The 19560-nt window shown below is 40.3% G+C and overlaps 5 protein-coding genes across 13 annotated transcripts; all 5 read left to right on the top strand.

The window, feature by feature from the left end:
* The first annotated feature begins 481 nt into the window (after positions 1–481).
* LOC117160042 (longitudinals lacking protein, isoforms F/I/K/T-like) lies at positions 482–6834 on the top strand. 3 transcript variants are annotated; one of them, XR_013059201.1, is made up of 4 exons: positions 482–2530; positions 2708–2753; positions 3040–3345; positions 4502–6834. XR_013059201.1 is itself a non-coding variant. In XM_076621546.1 (3 exons), the coding sequence occupies exons 1-3, from the start codon at positions 2459–2461 to the stop codon at positions 3249–3251; spliced, it is 330 nt and encodes a 109-aa protein (XP_076477661.1). In that variant the 5' UTR covers positions 482–2458; the 3' UTR covers positions 3252–6834. The 3 variants fall into 3 exon arrangements, 1 of the variants encoding a protein (XP_076477661.1); XM_076621546.1 differs by having other exon boundaries at positions 3040–6834; XR_013059202.1 differs by lacking the exon at positions 2708–2753 and having other exon boundaries at positions 3040–6834.
* Positions 6835–9406: 2572 nt separating this feature from the next.
* On the top strand, positions 9407–10994 carry LOC117160040 (longitudinals lacking protein). Its single transcript, XM_076621545.1, has 3 exons — positions 9407–9608; positions 9772–9886; positions 10025–10994. The coding sequence occupies exon 3, from the start codon at positions 10039–10041 to the stop codon at positions 10390–10392; it is 354 nt and encodes a 117-aa protein (XP_076477660.1). The 5' UTR covers positions 9407–9608; positions 9772–9886; positions 10025–10038; the 3' UTR covers positions 10393–10994.
* Positions 10995–11125: 131 nt separating this feature from the next.
* On the top strand, positions 11126–12036 carry LOC117160066 (uncharacterized). The gene is made up of 2 exons (XM_076621544.1): positions 11126–11656; positions 11936–12036. The coding sequence occupies exon 1, from the start codon at positions 11223–11225 to the stop codon at positions 11616–11618; it is 396 nt and encodes a 131-aa protein (XP_076477659.1). The 5' UTR covers positions 11126–11222; the 3' UTR covers positions 11619–11656; positions 11936–12036.
* Positions 12037–12206: 170 nt separating this feature from the next.
* Positions 12207–15694, top strand: LOC117160065 (uncharacterized). Of its 6 annotated transcripts, none has more exons than XM_076621542.1 (3): positions 12207–12337; positions 12813–12917; positions 13462–15694. In XM_076621542.1, exons 1-3 carry the CDS (start codon positions 12277–12279, stop codon positions 13779–13781), a joined length of 486 nt encoding a protein of 161 aa, XP_076477657.1. In that variant the 5' UTR covers positions 12207–12276; the 3' UTR covers positions 13782–15694. The 6 variants fall into 6 exon arrangements, with proteins under 6 accessions (XP_076477657.1, XP_076477654.1, XP_076477658.1 ...); XM_076621539.1 differs by having other exon boundaries at positions 12813–13236; XM_076621543.1 differs by having other exon boundaries at positions 12218–13236; positions 13462–14813; positions 14926–15694.
* A 253-nt stretch (positions 15695–15947) lies between these two features.
* Positions 15948–19539, top strand: LOC117160038 (uncharacterized). Of its 2 annotated transcripts, XR_013059200.1 has the most exons (3): positions 15948–16164; positions 17891–18818; positions 19430–19535. XR_013059200.1 is itself a non-coding variant. In XM_033340431.2 (2 exons), the coding sequence occupies exons 1-2, from the start codon at positions 16089–16091 to the stop codon at positions 18193–18195; spliced, it is 381 nt and encodes a 126-aa protein (XP_033196322.2). In that variant the 5' UTR covers positions 15948–16088; the 3' UTR covers positions 18196–19539. The 2 variants fall into 2 exon arrangements, 1 of the variants encoding a protein (XP_033196322.2); XM_033340431.2 differs by having other exon boundaries at positions 17891–19539.
* The last annotated feature ends 21 nt before the right edge of the window (positions 19540–19560 follow it).

The raw sequence follows: 19560 nt of genomic DNA, 5'->3' as shown, positions 1-19560 counted from the left end.
TTTCCACGAAACCGAAGATGACAAAAGAAGAAGGAGACCATTTCAGTTTCTTTGTTTTCAATTTCTTCGCGGCATTAGAGAATGCAACCGATTTCGAAATATACCATCAGATTTCCTATGGTTACGGGCTCGTATCGGATCGGAACGTATTTGAGATCGATTAAACTACCATCGAAGATGTTACAGCTCTTTTTAAATCGCGAGAAACGCTCTCTACATGTGATTGATCAGCTCTGGATTTTGATTTCAGGTCAGCCGAGATTTCCGGGAAACGTTACTCGGGATGATTTCCAGAAGCCGTACCCCTGTTTCAAGTGCAACAGGTCCTACACGAACAAAAGCACGCTGAATCGTCACTTGCGAGAGGAGTGTGGCAAAATGCCGCAATACTTGTGCCGTTATTGTCTAAAAGCGTTTAAGCAACGTTCGAATTGTCAGCGACACATCTGGACAGTCCATGGATGCATCATGTGACCCGATTGTTTTTGAATTCTCCGAGCTCCAGTATAATCAAGTAACGATACCTTATAATCCGAATGTAGCGTCAAGTTATTATATATGTCGGAGATGGAAGGACAGCGAGACTTTCCGTCTGGAATGTTGGAAAAACCCCCAATACCCTAGTCCAGACTTTGACTATAGCTACACTTCAGCAATACAAAAAAAATAAAAAATAGTTCTAATGTTCCAACCTGGTTTTGTGACGATGGGTTCAGGCTCAAGGTGACATAGCGGATCACTAGACGTAGCCACAGTCACGGGAGGGACGTGTACCTGACAGAGGTATGGAATGATAATATGACTCTCCTTAAAAACAGAGATTGACGTGGGGACAGTTTATAAGGGCAGACATATAAGGGAAGGATAGACAGATATATAAGGGCAGTTTCATTTGGATTACGACTTAGTTAATTAGTTAGTCGTTGGACGAATTGCTGATTGAGTTATCGAGAAAGTTATCCGAATCGTGTACTACGTTGGCACTCGTCATCCCGTGGACCGTGGATTCGTTATCGAACCTGAATTCATTGTCACCGTCATCTCGACCTTCCTATCGCCGCTATTACTCATAGCCTCTTGTACTGTCCACATTTGTACCAATAAACATTAGCTACATTCGCGATAGTAAAGTAAGTAAAGGTTCATCGAACGCCCCCCAAAATTCAAACCAGACTCCGACATCAGAAGTGTGATCAGTGCTGGTTATAACACTGCAAGAGCTTACGACCATCGTGAGCGAGTTAATTCAGTCGCTAGCGCAAAAATCGAGTGTGGAACCTAACCATTTTTCGCCACCGCGTTTTAACCCTGAAACCGCGGGCTCCGATTCCGCTGCACGATGCGCAGCTGTCAATCTGACTATGGAGGAAAATCCTTTACAAAGCAGTGCCCTGAATATAATTTCAGTAACGAGCGTCGAATCGATTTCTACGTAGCGGGAGCATCAACTGATGGATCAAGTCATCCGGGTGAGTCGTTTCCATTTTACTCCGATTTTGGAGCCGAGTGTTCACTAATTAAAGAATCCGTAGTCTTGAGATTTTCTGGCAAAAGAATGATTGATATAGTAGTAATGCGAGGAATAACGTACATCTCAAATCTTTGTTTTTAAGGAGAGCCATATAATCATTCCATACTTCTGTCAGGAACACGTCCCTCCCGTGATCGTGGCTACGTCTAGTGATCCACTATGTCACCTTGAGCCCGAACCCATCGTCATAAAGCCAGGTTGGAACATTAGAACTATTTCTTTTTTTTTTTTTTTTATTGCTTAAGTGTAGCTATAATAAAAATCTGGACCAGGGTATTGGGGTTTTCCCCGCTGTCCTTCCATCTCCGACATATATTTACTCGTCGTTTCCCACGTTTTCGCTGATAACGAAAGAAAGTAACTCTCTATGTATGTGTACAGTGTATATTGATCTCGTAGAGTATTTTCTGTATTCGACGTTTAACCGAGACTATTTGAACTCTTCACGCACCGCAGAATAAAGACAATTTTCCATGCATCGCCAACTACTTTTAATCGCTTTTAACTTTAACGATCGCCGTTAATTGGCCGGTGACTGCTTCTTGCTTCAACTTCGATTACATTCACTTTGCTTCTCGAGTGGATGAAACGACGGAACACATGGCAAGGTATCATCTTTCCGCTGTTTTAGTTTAACAACATGTTAAAACGATCAAAATCGCGGTCAATAAGGGAAACGTTAAAAGCGTAGATATATGTACAGATATATTTGAAGCCAAGTTGAGATACAGGAGAGTTTGAAGGTAGTAAGGTTGTAGATGGTAATACGAGGGAAACGTTGACGTATCTAACAGCTGAAACTACGATTTCAGGCTGGGTGGCGGCTGTAGGGCCTGCCGGTATGGCGAACAACACTCTCTACCGATGCAGCGTATGCGGTAGAACCTATTCTCGGAAGACTTCGTATCATCGACACTTAGGAGAAAAATGCGGCAAGCATCGAAGAGTAGAAAGTGTAAAAACTGCGAGTACGGCGTGGAAGCGAAAGAAACGTACTCGGTGTGTGGTAGAAAATTCCGTGATAAAGATCCTTCAGGAAGCGAATCGAATATCGAAAGAACCGTTCTACGATTAATTTCTTTTTCGTTAACGTCGATAACCTTTGAACGTTGTTAATGTTATTAATACACGCACAAATGTTGCGTCATTTACCGAAATTATTCAGTTATTTTTCAGGTAGTATCTATACGTAACACGAGCTGGAAGAGCAATAAAGAAGAGTGTACGTACATACAATATTTTTTTTTTTGTTCGCTTCCTTCTTGATCCCTCCTTCAGGTTTGCTTCTTAACGCGGTCCTTAATGCGCCTCGAAGATTGCCGACGAATGATAAGCATGACCTTTTTCGTGGCGAACGTATCGTTGGAATACCGTTGCTTCTTGCAACGAGACACGACTTCCAACGTGAGATAAAATAAACGACTCGCGCGCGAGATAAAGGATACTGAACGGCCAACGAAACTCCGTTAATCTCGTTAATCTCTCGTTCTCTTTCTGATCTGTTTCAGACTCGAAGAGGGACCACAATCGTGTCAACTACGACACTCCGTTTACCTGTTACAAGTGTGGCAAACGTTACACATGGACGGACTCCTTGACCAGACATCTTCGAGAAGGCTGCGGAAAGTTACCTAGGCACAAGTGTACCCTCTGCGGCAGAAAATTCAAACGCAGAGATTACTTGTTACGTCACGAAAATAACGTTCACAAAGCAGAGTGAGATGGTTAGAATTGGGAAACCTTTCCGAAACCATGAACGTCGAGAATCTCGAGCTCCTGCGTTCCTTTGCAAACCGATCGGAATATTTCGGACGGTAATATTCTCCCTTTCGGTAAAAAAGAAAAGAAAACATTTTTATATCGCGTCTTTCCGATAGCTTTTTTAAACATTCCGAACTTGACGAGAAGAGTAAGATATTAGAATGCGTTTCATCGTCTGCGTTAGCGTATCTCGATACTGTAAGTTCATACACAGTATCGATTTGCACGTTTATAAGACTGACATTGTCGATTTCAAATCATCGATACATCTCACTGATAAACATAAAAAGAACACTTTTCCATAATATTGCTTCAGTCGACTATAGGTTCTGAATTCTAAATTCCCAATTCCGAATTTCGGTTCTTAAATTTGTGAATCGCGGAATTCGTTGGAAATCGCGTTTATAGAATCTATGATGTTGTAAAGAATTGTACAAAAATGTGATTCCAGCTCGAATCCTTCGACTGTTTATTATCAAAAATTAATAACGAATCTCCTAATTTATTAACATCGGACCGAGAGAGCGAATCATCGTGTTTATACCTGTATCTATCTTAATGTCAGTTTACGTATTTTCATACGTTCACAGTGTAAATAAATATTTCTATTGCGTATAGTGGTCCACGCGTTACAGATTCACCTGTTTAGAGAACACACCGCCTATCACCGTTTTATAAGACTCGAACGATTATTACTCTGAGAATATGCGATTTAAAATAAATGAAACGTATAGTAGGGTTTCGATTGTTACAATAGCGTGGAAACGTTGTAGTACGAGTAATCGATTGAAAAGACTACGCAGCGACTGCCAAATGAAACAAGAACTACTTACACCGAGACAGAAAACCAAGCCTCAACTGGAATTAACACGGACCGAACGTTTCAAGAATGGAGCAACGCGGAATCTGATTGCTAATGATTACATCTGAATAATATTTGAGCTTTTAGCAAGCAACTATTTTAACGCAAAAAATGGTGATGGACCGATTAATTGAAAACAGCTCGCAATTTTAATAAAGCGATTTCATCGAAAGTTTCAGTGTTTTGAATTATTGCGCTCGATACATTTTCACATTAGGGCGATGCTTTTCTTTCATTTTACGTTCAAAGGAGCGTAAGGATAAGCGTAATAGGAAAACGCTAAGAAGCTATTCGAATAGGCGTATACCTGAACCTACATAATTACAGAAACTGCATTGTTCTTTCAGCTTACTGCGGTTCAGACTATTACAAGAGACTTGGGAGACACTTCTGTTCGAATTGCGGCAAGGAATACAGATGGATGCAATCGTTGGTTAGACATGAAAGAGAAGAATGCGGGAAGGACCCGCAACACTCTTGCCCCGTTTGCGGCACGAAAATTCGCCACAAATGGATGTTAAAGAAACATTTGATCAACGTTCATCATTGGATTATTTCGAACGGGAAAAATATTTACCTCGGTTCGAGCAACGGTGCCGCGCAATAGCATTGTCAAGTTTCGACATGAAAATGTGTCGGTTAAAATGTTAAAACATAGCTGTTCCGTAGCTACGCTCGTTTAACTTTTCGTATTACGATAACACGTATCGTGCGTAATGGCGGTAACTCTTTTAGACAAAACTTGTACTACGCTCCATGTTTCCATCGTTTAAATATGTATGTTTTATACATGAAATTGTATTTATGTACGTTATGTAAAATTTAGTCGCAATAAATAATTTAAAGAAACGCGTAATACGAATTAGTAGCGAATTAGTCACGACGAATATCGTTTCGATCTATGGCGTAAAATGTAAAGGGAAGAATCGGTTAAAAGGGATTCTCTGTAAGAAAAGAGAAAGGCAAATGTCTCGTTCGTTTCGCAGGTGTACTAAGATCTAGCGTACAACTCTGTATACCGTTTCGAGCGTCGTCCCGCAATCAAGAAAGATCTGCGAATACACTTTAGAATATCAAGTACCCAGTTGTTCCCTCTAAATAGTTAAGCACGTCGTTCGAAGGACTGATCGAAATGGTAGTACAAATTCGGTGTGTTAATTTTTAGGATTGTTCAAGGAGCACGTCTGTGTCAAATGCGGCAGGTCATACAGGTGGAGGGATTCGTTCAATACACATCGTCGACTGGAATGTGGAAGAGAGCCGCAGTTTGGCTGTATCTTTTGCAGCAGAAGATTCAAGCATAAGCACCATCTGAAAGAACATTTAAAGAGACGTCATCATCGTGATCAATCGGAACTCGTTTGGTTGAAAAGATACTAATGAAATCGACGCGTTTCTTCGTTTTTCTTTTCTTTTCCTTTCATATCCATACTGGCAACGTGATCCGATGAGGAAGCAAAGAAACGATACAAAATCTTCAAGTAATAGAACCTTGTCGATCGGCTCTATATCGCGTCCGCAATTATCACGAAGTAGATATCGGCATTATCTGTCGCACGATAATTTTTCAGCGGTACACTCTGTCATATTATATGTGTATACGGTATACATATAGAAATATGTGTAAACGATCCTTGGATGTAATAATAAAAGATATTGTTCATTGAACGTGCATTGAACGTGCTGTTAACAGAGTAGTTTTTCATAAAATATGGAAAGTGTATAAGTGTGTTGATCGAACAAACAGCGGTCGATTCTTAGTTCTAATAAAAATGTATGTTTTTGTGATTTCAGGTTTACCGATTTTCGTGTTTCGTTCGAGCTATCTCTGTAACAACTGTGGAAAAACGTACAAATGGAAAGAATCGTTGAATTTACACAAGCGCATGGAATGCGGTATCGAGCCACGATTCTCTTGCAAAGTCTGCGGAAGAAAATTTAAACACAAACACCATCTCGCGAAGCATCACAAGTCTATCCACAATTACGTCGATCTGCCTGTGCTGCGAGCTGCGTTTTAAAATCGAATATCGTATATTTGATTTGTCCAACGTATTGAGTGCCGAACGCATTTTGCACGATAATTTGCACGCGAAGAAAATGAGACTGACGAGAAAAAGACTCTGAGAGAAAAAAGAAACAAGTAGAAAATGATATTTTAATAGCATCCGAAAAATTTCGTATTTTGCTAGATTTTCTGGATGTACCACTGTGCTATACGTGTACTATGCTAACGAAAACTATGCGATTTGCTGCTGGTTCCAAAACTAGACCAATACGTAAAGAAACAGGAAGTTGAGCAATAAACAGAGATAAGATATTTCGCTAAGAATAGATGTTGATGTAAATTTTTGTAACAGTCGCCTGCTCACTATGCTAAAGTTTCTTCCGACTCTATCCCATAAATTTACCCGAAAATTTGTTACCGGTTAATGTTCCTTTCCGCTTTACGCAAATGTAACGCAAACGCTTGAATTTCGAGTGTCCTCCCGCGAAATAAACGAATCGACGATACTTGCGGTTAATTTAAGTAATCTTGTGGAATCAGATATGCATCGTAGCCAATCAATGTAATGGGGTGGATTGCCCGATCTGGTCGGTGAACGCGAAACACTTTGCCTTCTGCATCCACGCACGACTAATCGTTTGTGTTCCAGGTGAGCTGGCCGCTCGGGAAACTGTATATCCGTGCAGAGTATGCGGCAAGATCTACTCGAAAAAATCTTCCATGTATACGCATCTGCGCCTTTGCGGAAAGGAACCGAAATTCAACTGCGTCCTTTGCGGAAGGAGATTCAAGTACAAGCACAGATTGCAGTCGCACCTTACCTCGAATTTGCATAGTCAAGGATTTTAATAATGCGTTGGAAATGAAGTCCAATTCTCACGTCTCACCGCGCATTTCTTTCTTATGGACGATGTGTGATGCTGACCTATTTCATTTTTATTTTATAGACGATGTGTGATGCTGACCTATTTCATTTTTTTTTTATAGACGATGTGTGATGCTGACCTATTTCACTTTTTTTCGATATTTGATCATCTATTCCATATTTTTCATCGGAATATTTCAAAATATCAATTTTGTACAAATTAATCGGAAAATCTTACCACTACTATACAAAGTTTAGGAAATTGAGGGCTTCCAGCAGATTGTAAGCGAACTTGTTAGAAAATGAATAAAGGTTCGTTAAAAATTTAACGATGAAACGTCTAATTTCTGCGCAAAGTTATTGAGAATAGACCTCGTCGTTTGATAAGCGATTAGGAAGTGTTTTGCATTAAATTGCTCGATCGAACGATCCGACGAGTAATTTCGAGCACGGTACAAGAGCAACGTGTTAATGTTGTATTGTCTAAGGTGTAATCGTTTCGTTATTGTTACTCGTTAGTACTAACGATGAAGTAACGGGGAAAGTAGTAAAATCCGAGAACTTATTTACCTCCTGACAAAAGTTTAAAAATCGAAGACTAACCAATCCGCTTTACGCTTCTTCTTTTGCAGCTCACTCTCAGATGGGGTGGATCTGCTTTCAATGTGGCAAACGTTATCAATGGCGCGGTTCCTTGAAGAATCATATCCGAGTGGAATGTGGCAAAGAACCTACTTTCAAGTGTCCAATTTGTGGCAGGAAGTTCAAGCATAAACATCGATGGCAATCTCACGCGAAATCCATGCATCATATTAATTTATAACGAACGATCCTCAACGATTATCCGATTCTTCTGTTTTCTCGGAAGATAATGCAGCAGCAGTAACTATCGACGATAATAAATCCGCATAATACCTATAAGTGCGACTCCTCTTTTCGCATATTGTGTTAAAACGAATGAAAGACAGGAACGTATCCAAAAAGTTTCGTATCTTTTTGTAATCTTGTTCCTTGTCTGTTAATGAAACGCTCATCGTCACAGGCGATCGCATTTTTCACTTATTCGGCCGCCGAAATTTCGTCACCGACGGATCACAGATTACATGAAAGCCATCAGTTTGTGTTACCGATAGCTTTTAATTGTTTTATGCGAAACGTGGCGTGTTTCTGCCAGAAAGATTTCTATGCACGGCCGTTCAAGTAATTTCTGAATTTTTCTTTGCAGCGAAGAAATTGTGGTGGTGCTTCCAGTGCGGCAAGCGATACCTTTGGCGAGACTCGTTGAAGAAGCACCTGCGAGTTGAGTGCGGCAAGGATCCTACCTTTGAATGTCCTATTTGCGGCCGGAAGTTCAAGCACAAACATCGTTGGCAGTCACATGCCAGACTCATACATTATCTTAATATATGACCTACGAAACAAGTTTGAATCTAGCTAGTCACTGATGATTAATACGAATGCAACAAATCAGAGAAGTAACAACCATAGCACACGATTCTAATATACTGTGAACGTGTGTTGTTACGAAATTTACTTATTATCAAATCTTGATAATTTTATTTCATGAAATAAATGTTAAGCGTTGCAAACGAAGTTCCACGAGTAGTTTGTGTGTATATAAGAGGTTGCTTCTCATTAAATTCGTAAGGTAATCGAAGGAAACTAGCGAAGCAAGGAAACGAAAATTCGTAAACGAAATCCTCGCGCGTTTCCCCCGTGTCTCGTAAGTATCATACAATTAAACGAAAGAAATGGAATGTGTTACCTCTCTTCTCTTCCTGAGAGGAAAATTCGGCCAAATTTCAGGTATACGCTGCACGTGTATACGCACAAAGTATTTTGGCTTGCGCCAAAAAACGCGGTTTCTCGTAAGTAAATTATTCAAATTTTCTTTTTCGTTCTTGCGCTGTGCCCCTCCTTGTCACTGCTGTCGTTCGCCTTTGTTTCCATTCTACGATATTAGAATTCACGTACTAAACGGTGAACCTAACATATATTACATAACTACGCTCGTAGGACGTGTAACGATCCTCTTTCCTTTTTTTTCGCGTATAAATATCGAATGAAACGCGTTCTCCTCTTACTGACAGCCGTTTCGTCTTTTCTCTATTTTCCAGTACCAAGGCTGACGGTGAAGAACATCGAAAATCTACGATATAAGAGGCGACCGGTGATTCACAAGTGCACCAGGTGTGGAAAGGGTTATCAGCTGGAAACTTCGCTACGAAGGCATCAAAGGCTCGAATGCGGAGTCGAGCCAAGACAAAGCTGTCAAATTTGTGGGAAAAAGTTCACTCATAGGTTCAAGCTAACGCATCATTTGGCTTCGTGTAGAAGAAAGCGGGAATACTACGGAACGATATAAAACGCTGCCTTGTATATTACATTCGTCGTACTAACAGAAAACACGGAGAAGCGAATACATAAAATTTAAGCCTGTGAAAACTATAATTCGACAGCTAGCTTCTGCAAAGCGACGATAAAATTTTGAAGCAAGGCAAGAAGACCCAATGGACACGTTACGAAGGAATCGTAACGCGAAAGCGACAACAGAGCTGCGGCGTTGTATAGTTTTTACACAGTTAAATAAATACATGTTTTCCTCTACATAACGATCGCGTTTCCCTTGCTTACAATTAGTATTATGTAAAAAGACTTTTTACGGATGCAAGATACCATGTTCTTTTACGTATTACCTTCTCAACTTTAAATAACACGTTTATTCTTTTGCTTGCTTTTTTAAGGACATTCCCGCTCTTCTTTATCATGTCCTTCTTCCCCCGACTCATTTGATCGTTCTTCTTACATCCAAAGCTGCACCGACCACAAACACCCGTGGTGAAAAATCCAACTTCCCAGGTACATGGCACACTTAAAGCTCGTTTAATTCTCGAATCAAGGAAAAATATTTTTTCTTGCTCATCACGCTAAGGACGAAACTATAACGGATAAGGACGCCTAAGCTTGACATCTAACGAATAAATCATTTCGTTTCAGGGCTTTTGGCGACAATGCTGTTATCACAGGATATACAACAACCGCAGGACAATAGCGAACCATTGTGGGTACGTTACCCGGGCATGCCTTACAACCCGAACAGAAATCGAAGACGAAAAAATGGAAAGGATAGCGGGTCGAAGTACGCTTGCAACAGGTGCGGGAAAACTTACAAGGCCACCACGTCTTTGAGTCGTCACAAACGACTCGAGTGCGGCGTTGTACCTTGCGAAGTTTGCCCGATATGCGATAGAAGATTCAAGCACAGATTCGTCTTGAATTCGCACATCGTCGGATGCCGAAGAAGACTGCCACACATTGTGGAGAAAACCGATGACTCGCCGGTATTCGCCAAAGAACGGGAGTAGCTGCTCGACCGCGATTCCCACAGTAGTCGCGACGCATCGATTGCGATCAATGCGCTAAACAAATCTTTTCTACGAATATCTAAAAGCGTTCGTCTTTAATCTTTGCAGCTCTATCCTTTTCTTTCGAACGACAATCCTTCCCTTCTGTGAATTACATCACGTGGGAGGCGTGTAAATCTTTGATCTTGAGTTGTTAGTTTGAATTTTATACACGCATACATGTATCTTATGATTAGATTCATTTGAAATTCGATTCCGATCGAAAATTTCGTAATCGTTTGATGGTTCTCTTTTCACTCGAAATAAATCGTGTTGAATGAGATCTTTCTTTATACAAAATAGATTTGCTATTTAATCCACCATGTAAATAACATTTTGGATACGTAACGGGAAAGGTAACGGGATGTAATTGTATGAGAAAGAACCGAGGTGTACGCTGAAGATGCACAATGTACGGAAATACTATCATGTCCATTACATTCCGTATACTTTGTTTCAACGGAACGGATACCAAACAAATGTTTCAATCGTAATGCTTTATATCTCACCATAGCGTTTTATATGTATCGACAAATAAACGAATCTGAACGATTAAAACATAATTATATTGACGTACATATAATGGAACGGCACCGTTTTCCAGCATTTCTGTTACTGACAATGATATTGATTCTCGTAGCTCGTGTTCCTTTCATCGCACCAAATCAAATGCGATTCCTTCGATCACCTACTCGATCTGTCCAAATTCGCCTAATTTGACCGCATACTTTTATCTAACCCTGTTTCGCGAAACCATTCCTCTGTCCCGAGGTACTTCCTCTTTTGATCTAATGCTGCTTGTTCACCAATGTGTTACTTCGACAGGTGTTCTATCGAAGAGCGTCTGGAGCACTTTGAACGATTATCGAAGCAGTTCCATGGACGATCCGTTGCTGAAAGAAAGGAACTACAACGATGCGTACTACTATCCGTGTCCCGTGCTCGATCCGAACAAGAAACAACCGCTGCAACAGCAACAGCAGCAACAGCATCAACTACAGCCACAACAGCTCTTCACCTGTGCGCTTTGCGGCAGAGAGTATACCTGGATGTACAGTTTACGTCGACATCAGCTGCAATGTGGCAACAAGGAAGCGAGAAACAAGTGTCATTTTTGCTCGAGAAAGTTTTACAGGCGCGACAGACTGAAAGAACATTTGCTGGCTCATCATTCAGACTTGATTTAGAAAAGTTTACCTGTACAGATGCTCTCTCTCAGTTCGAAGTAACTTTTAAGTTTGTATTTAAGTTTACTTTTCTTTCCATTTTCATTGTACATCGTCTCCGTATATCGCTCGTACAGCGATATATTTGCTGTATTTTGTGTGAAATCCATCGATTCAATAAAATTATTCATACTTGAATTGCTTGTAAATTATGCGCGTATAAATATCAGCAAATATAGATGTGTCCAATTTCTCTAGACTCTTGCCACTTTCTCCCACGTTATCCTTCTCGATAGCTTACGACGAATTCGCAGTAATCGATGTTTCTCGTATTCCAGACGATTCCAACCTGATGAACGAGTTTGCTGCTTTTGAATCCAAGGATATCAAACTGATTCCGGAAACGATTAAACCACGCTTGACTCGCGGGCGTACCTCCTTGCAACGTTACATGTGTGGAGAGTGTGGCAAAGGATACTCGTGGATGGCTAATCTTCGCAGACATCAAAGACTCGAATGCGGGAAATTACCCAAACATCACTGCAGAATATGTCGAAGGGAGTTTTACCGGAGATACGAATTGACAAATCACTACAATACCAAACACACCGCTCCTTAACTTGTCGACGATCCTACGCATTTTTAACCCGTCGAGAGCAAATATCATCATCTTCATCGAATGTTCCGCGTTCTTAGTCGCATCAAACACTCTATACGTATATGCTACGCTACTTCGCCAAGTTAGTAAGCGAAGGGACAGTGGGCTTTATATTTGAGTAGTCAGTAATATAGTAATATCACTTCCTTTCTCTTTTCACTTAATCCATCTATCTTTTTACACTTTTGCGTAACTTTACTCGATGTGTTTATTCTTGTAACTACAGTATAATCGACGATTGTAATTTATTTGTATCGCATCAACTAACAGTGCAGTATTGCTATACTAGTATATAGTATACATGTAAGAAATCAGTGACATTATTCCGGGCTCCTGATGGAAAAGAGCTTTATTATAAAGTGGTGGTACAATGTTTGCTTTCGCTCCTTATCGAATGATCTTCTTTATAACCACTAATCTTCTATGTTAATGTAATCTGTCTCCGCTTATGTTTGAGCTTTGCTTTCACACGTTGTCATCGATTCGATCAAGCTATATTTCCCCTGCGACGAATTTGATCGATGTCTAATTAGAAACAACGAACGATTTGCTTTTAGGAAAGCTCGTTGAACGTCCTTCGTTTCGTACAAAGCAGTTGTCATCGACTAGCAACAAGACGAATAAACTCTGCGTTTCACGCGTTTTGCCGGAGCTTCGCGGAGGTTAGAGAGAAACTCAAACGAATGTATCAAACGAATGGTTCAAGTACTGCTGTCAAATGTTATGAGTGTGTTCTGCGTGGGTAGAAATTTGAAACTTTTATTATAGCCTTACTCTAATCGAATCTCGAATAAAGATAATTAAGCTACCTGACGCGGGCATAGCATATTTTTCAATTTTGTTACGTTCGATCAATAAACACATCTGGCTCCGCAACAACACGTTCTGTCTGCTGTTCTTTGAATGTGGGATAAGGCATGAACGCGACGAATAAGCGACGAATAAGTGACGAATAAGCGACCTACGTCAAAAAAGAGAAAGGTGTGTTTCACATCGGTCGAAATCGATTCTATGCCATGTCGTTTCCCGCAATATCGCGGAAACACGATGAAATTAGTATATTCACGTGATTACTGCCACCGAAGCAGTAGTGAAAATTTGTATCTTTTCCGATGCATGTACTGTCCTGTGTTTCATACGATCAACCGACTAACGATAAAACCCACGTAATTATATTTGCTAACGCGAACCGTTCGTTCTTCGCAGGGAAACGAGCGGACTTGAGCGATTGGTTCGTGAAGCAGGAGAACGAGTACGAGGAGCCGCAGACACTGTTCGAGTTCGTTGCCAGCAGTTACGATTTGGCGGAACGAAAGAAGGCTGCAAAGAGCGTGATCTGCGAGGAATGCGGCAAAAGCTTCTCGAGGCTCGACAGTCTTCGAAGACACGAGAAGAATTATTGCAGAGTAAAAGGAGACAGAATGTACTGCCGCTTTTGCGGCAAGAAGTTCGCGAAGCCGCTCTCGCTGATCTCTCACGTGAAATCGGCGCATTCGACTCTCTTTTTAAAATCGCAAACATCATAGGAGAACGCCGTGCATCAAAAATACTGAGTTTCCACTTTAACAAATTTTTACCTTGGTTTTTCTTTCTTCTGGCTGTTTCCCACTTTCGTGATTCGCTCGAAGCGAAGTATATAAAATTTATACGTTGATCATGTTACGCGTACGATCTTTCTTATCTTTATCATTCGTTACCACAGTTATGGATTAGCTCGTTATAAAGAAGATTGAGGGGGGAAGAGAAAAGGAAACAACATATACGCTCTGTACCAATTCAACGTTTTCATCTTTTCAAATAAGTGCCACTGTGTTATGTACCTTGTTATACATTCTATATTATAGAAACCGTGAAGTCGCGCTACCTTTACAAGTATTTCTTGTTGAAAATATTACATAATATTGCACAGAAAGAGGAAGAAATACGAGACAACTTACATTAAAGAACGTGACTATGATAGTTTGGATTTTCATCTATTTAGAAAAAATACTCCTGCATCGCGCCGCAACAGTGCTGTTTATTTTCTATAGAGTGGTAAAACTCTATCCTATCGGTGTAAATGGTTGAAAATCCACGGTATCAAATACTCTTAGAATCATCGATGACGAAGCAATTAGCGTAATATCACAGTACGATAATTGTAATATTTTGCTTTGTGATATGGTTTTTGTCAGAAAGAATTTCACTTTCATGCTCTATGTACGTGTGTATATGTATATCGAGGATGCTGTAAATGTATCACAGTAAATAACCGCGAAGTTAAGCGCGTCCATGAAGCTAATGTTTCTTGGTATGTTCAAAATTGAATAAAACGTTTTTCAAACGACACTCTTTAATCTCCGCTCATCTGTTCGATGAATTCTCTCTCTCTCTTTCTCTCTCTCTCTCTCTCTTTCTTTCTCTCTCCTGCTCTCCCATCTCTCTCTCTCTCTCTCTCGGTAAAGAACGCTCGTTTATAGTCGTTTTTCCGATCGCTAACGAAGTTAGTGATATTCGCGTTATAATCAGCGAATAGTCACGTATGTCAAGCTTTTGCTGAAAGGCAAGGCGAATGGAAGGTAATTTGACTATAACGAAACACATGCATGCTTCTACCCTTTTTGAGGAAAACTAGCGCAACAAGGTACTTGCGATCTCCCATTTATAACGAAGAAATGGTGTTCTTTGCAGGTGAGAAGTCGGAGAGCTACTCGGAAAAAGAGCAAGAGGACGACGCCGAGGTTTGTGAGATCTCGTTTCACGGACAGTTAGCGATGAACTATTTGCTCTGTGACTCGTCCATCTTGAATTCCATGGAATCGAGCGTGCTCCGGAAAAGCGTGAAATCTCATCAACAATTTCGATGCGACGGTTGCGACAGAGCGTACACGCGAATGGACAGTCTTAAACGGCACCAAGCCAAATGCGACGCGTCGTTGGAGAAGCTGCAAGAGGAAGTCGAATGGCTACATCGACAAAAGTTTTATTGCAATCAGTGCGGCAAAGGTTACAAAAGACTGGACACGTTGAGGAGGCATCAGAGACTCGTTTGCGGCGACAAAGACAACGCGTCTACAGCTACCGATAAACCGACCGTTTAATAAAAAAAAAAAAAAGCGTGCAGACAATTTTCTTCTCACTTTGAGACTATTCGGAACCTTTGTCGTTTCGTGATTGTTCGTTTCTGATGGCGCGAGAGAACGTGAATTTTCTCCATTTTATATGGAATTTTGAGTTATCGAAAGAAACTGTCGAATCGCATTTGATCGATACATTTCCTTTTTTGTTTTCTTTTTTTTTCTCAAAACGAGAAAGAGAAATGTTTCTCACGACTTTGTTCGATTAACATTCTGCGAAATTTATGCGACCTAACGGAAATGTTCACGCTTGTTTATTTCCATGCAATTTGTATTTGTATCTATATTTATGCGTCAATTAAACATAGAACAAACACTGGAAACATTCGAAAGTATATTACATTGCCTTTAGTTTACATGATTCGCAATAATTATCGCGCATGAAACGTGATCGCTGCCACTGAACGTTTTTCCCGCAGGTATCGAAGATACGAGAGATTACAGCGCGTTATGGGTGCTGAAGAGAAAGGCTCGTAACATCGGAGAAGACGAGGAGCCTTCGTACTTCCTTAACAAATCGTACATCTCGGAAATCGGAGGATCGACGAGTCTCGCGAGCGGTATGCATCCACGTTACGAATCCAACTCGTGCGTCACTGCTCCTGGACCACGATTCGTGTGCCTTCATTGTGGAAAAAAATACAAATGGCAGGATAGCTTGAGGAGACATCAGAGAGTCGACTGTGGGAACAAGGAGAAGAAATTTTCCTGTCATCTATGCGAGAAAAAGTTCAAGTACCGATACGAACTACGGAATCACGTCGATGCTTACCACGACCTATAAATCCGCCAGGTGCTAAGTTTCTCTTTTTGCATTCGAATCTTTTTCCATCGAGCGATTTGACCAGCAGCCAAATATATCGCGCGTGTCTATAAACATTTTTATATCGTCAATAATGTTTTCGTTTCGTGTCTGCCACGTTACATGGAACTTGATAAAGTTATTCCACTGACACATGGTTACACGCACAACTATATGTGCGCGCGAACCACAGTAATTTAACGTGTGCCATAACGACTGTCGACAAATTACACGCGTGTGATGCGAATGTTCTTCTCAACTATTTGGAAAAATTCGTCGTAAAGCTACGTCGGATGAAGTTTCGTCGAATAAACGTTAATTACTAAATTCTGGAGTTGACGCCAACTGGCATTTGTAAACGCGAAAATATAAATGGCTTGCCATGTAGGTTTACGTAACGGAGGGACTAGACTCGTTCGTACACTTGCCGCTTTTCAAGTCAAGCAATGGGAGTATATAGGAGTCTGTACGAGAACACAAATAGAGAGTAGCGACTTAAGGGGGTATTCTGGTCTAGAGGCATGAGTTTCGGGCGATTTTTGAAGCTCTGTACAAGCGAAACAAAAAGTATTTTTGCTATCCTTCTTTTTAGCATTTGTTTATTGATATTTCGAGATTACGTAAAAAATTCACTGAAAAAAAAAACTCAATATTTAAAAAGTTACGAGCTGGCAAAGTGGGTGCTGCCAAAAAAATGGGGTGTCGTGACGTGCATGATATCAACCCTTCTGGTCGTCGGAAACAAAAAATGCGAACGGATTCTTAATTAGTATGGATGCCGCTATCGTCTGAACCTTGGAAAAGTCAATACAACATTTTCTCAGAAAATGACGGCCGTTTGAAAAAAAATTTCTTATTTCGCACGTTTTTTTCACAATTCCGAACGTTTAAAAAATAGTAATATTAAAGATTTTGAGCTGAGCGTGGTCCGGACGATCGAGGAGTATATAAGGAATATTTAGACCAAATTTAAAATGAATCGGTTCGTTAGAACTTGAGATATCGTGCACGCCAACTCGAAAAAAGTAGTTTCGAGAAAAACGCGTTTAAGCAGATGCTGCGTCAGAAAAATGGCTGTAACTCATAAAACAATTGAAATTTTGAAAAATCCTTTTAAGGGCATATTCTCGAATGTCTAAACTTTGGAAATATGAGAAAAAGATTTTCGATTTTTTCAAATTTCTAGACCAGAATACCCCCTTAAGAAAATCACCAGTCCGTGTAATATTGTAGCCGCGAACTCTACAAATTGGAATTGCAATTGGAATTGGTTTTTGGAATTCTTTCCGTTCTTTCTACCTATTTGCCATTCGAATGCTCCCTCTTCGAACGATCGATCGATGATTATTGTACCTACGTACGATCTGTTGCATTTCACTTTCGTTGAATAAAGTTGTTTCAATGTTTTATCTTATATTATTGCTCCTGTTCAACGCTTCGTTTAGTACAGAATTTTTCAAGCGGCATTTTAACGAACCGATTGTAAGATCGACGAAAAACTATAGAATCGCGTCGTTCAGCTTGCACCGCGCGTATCGATCGATATCGTTTGACAATTCCGTAGCGTCTAGTATTATCGACATGGTTGATCGTAAGAACTTTGAACAGGTTGAAAAAGTGCTCGAATTACTCTTCTAAGATTCTTTCACTATTATTCACTCTCGTGTAACAATTCGGCAATGCTGTCTAAACGGTTTATTTGTTTCTTGAATTTCAGATGGCTACTTCTCGTTGCAACTGCCATACGGTTTGCCATCGGGGTTTCAACCTTACGCGGCCAGCATGAATTTACCGCAAAAAGATGAAATGAAATATTTGCGCAATGATGGCAACTTGATGAATATTTGTTTCGGTTGTGGCAAGAGGTACAAGTGGAGAGACAGTTTATTAAGGCATCAGAGGGTTGAGTGTGGTAACAAAGAAAAAAAGTTTTCTTGTAAATTGTGTCCGAAAAAGTTCTATCACCAGTATAAGTTAAACGAACATTATCAGGGGCGACACAAGATACCGAAGCCCCATTAAACCGCATAAACTTTAGTGATCTTTGTTCCACGAATGATTTTTAGAATATTTTTATATCGATATTTTAACCGGCGAAACAAAAATGTTCCTCGAGAATATACTATTGCGAAAATACTCGATGCGATTCTCAAATTGTCTTTTTATATCGACGGGGATAGTATCTCAAGCCGATGAAACTATGTTAATCGCAACAAGACTGCTTTAGAATACGTTCGTTGTACCGCTTTAAAAATATTACTTTTCTTATCGCCGGTTTCTTTCACAAACACAGATCGATCAGATCTCGTCGACTAAAACTGAACTAAGTCATAATCGGTTTCTACTTAATAGCGTGTAAGTGCGTAACGATAAATTGCTATACCTGAACGTATAAATACTAGGAAGCCGTGATAAGAATGAATAAATATGGTGAATTACAATTGTCATTATATTCTTTAATGACATCGATAATACCGTCTTAATCAATTTCAAGTATAACAATGCCAATAAATTGCAAGTTGCTGTTCCTCTCTTTCCTATCGGCCTGTTGTCGTCGAATCGCTTGTTCAACGTTGTATCCGAATCGGCGACCATGCTCTCCGTTTTCGTGAAATAAAGCGAATCAGAAGGAAGAAAAGAGAAAGGTGGAAAATCTCGGTGAAGTTTATAAATGTTGCAAGTAAAGTGTGGCTGCTTGTATAAAAACTTAACGTGCTACTTAATCATAACACGAAGCCTTGTTTGCGGTGAACCTAAACCTCGTATATGTGTCTGTGTCAATTGCCAGAAAAATCAACTTCATATTCGTAACTAATTTTATGAGACGGGTTTTACATTTGCTTAATAACACGCGCCATCCAAAACGTCAGCAAACGTAACAGAATCTTGAAGATAAGCCGCGTTCGACGATATTTGGACATCAAACAGAAATACAAGGGCGTAAGCGATCTCGATGTCTCGTTGAGTCTTCATGTCTAAATAGCACTCGGAACGCGTCTTACGTTCAGGAGTTTCGAAAATTTGATCGCAGACTTGATAACTGGAAACGACAGGATCGAGCTGGTGATTTAAAGCCGCGGGTAATCGTTTTCACGGTGATCGGTTGAACGTACCACGATTCGTGCTTTCAGTGTAAATCCACTTTCGCGTAATTCACGTTTCATCTCTTTCGAACGACTATCGATGTAAGAGAATCGTCGACGAAACGAATAGCAGACAACGCAGAACGATATTGATTCTGTTATCTATTTTCTAGAACGCAAGTACTCACCAAGTGCAGCGATCGAATGGTATTATCGATACCAGAGCTTGTACCTTCGTCTGATGGCGGAAAGTCAAGTGACCGAGAAGCCAGGTTCCGACAGTAACGAGTATTCCAGCAAGATA

This window comes from Bombus vancouverensis, chromosome 9 (genome assembly GCF_051014615.1).
Source record: "Bombus vancouverensis nearcticus chromosome 9, iyBomVanc1_principal, whole genome shotgun sequence".
NCBI lineage: Eukaryota > Metazoa > Arthropoda > Insecta > Hymenoptera > Apidae > Bombus > Bombus vancouverensis.
Note: the sequence above shows the minus strand (reverse complement) of the source record. Positions and strands in the feature narration are given on the sequence as shown.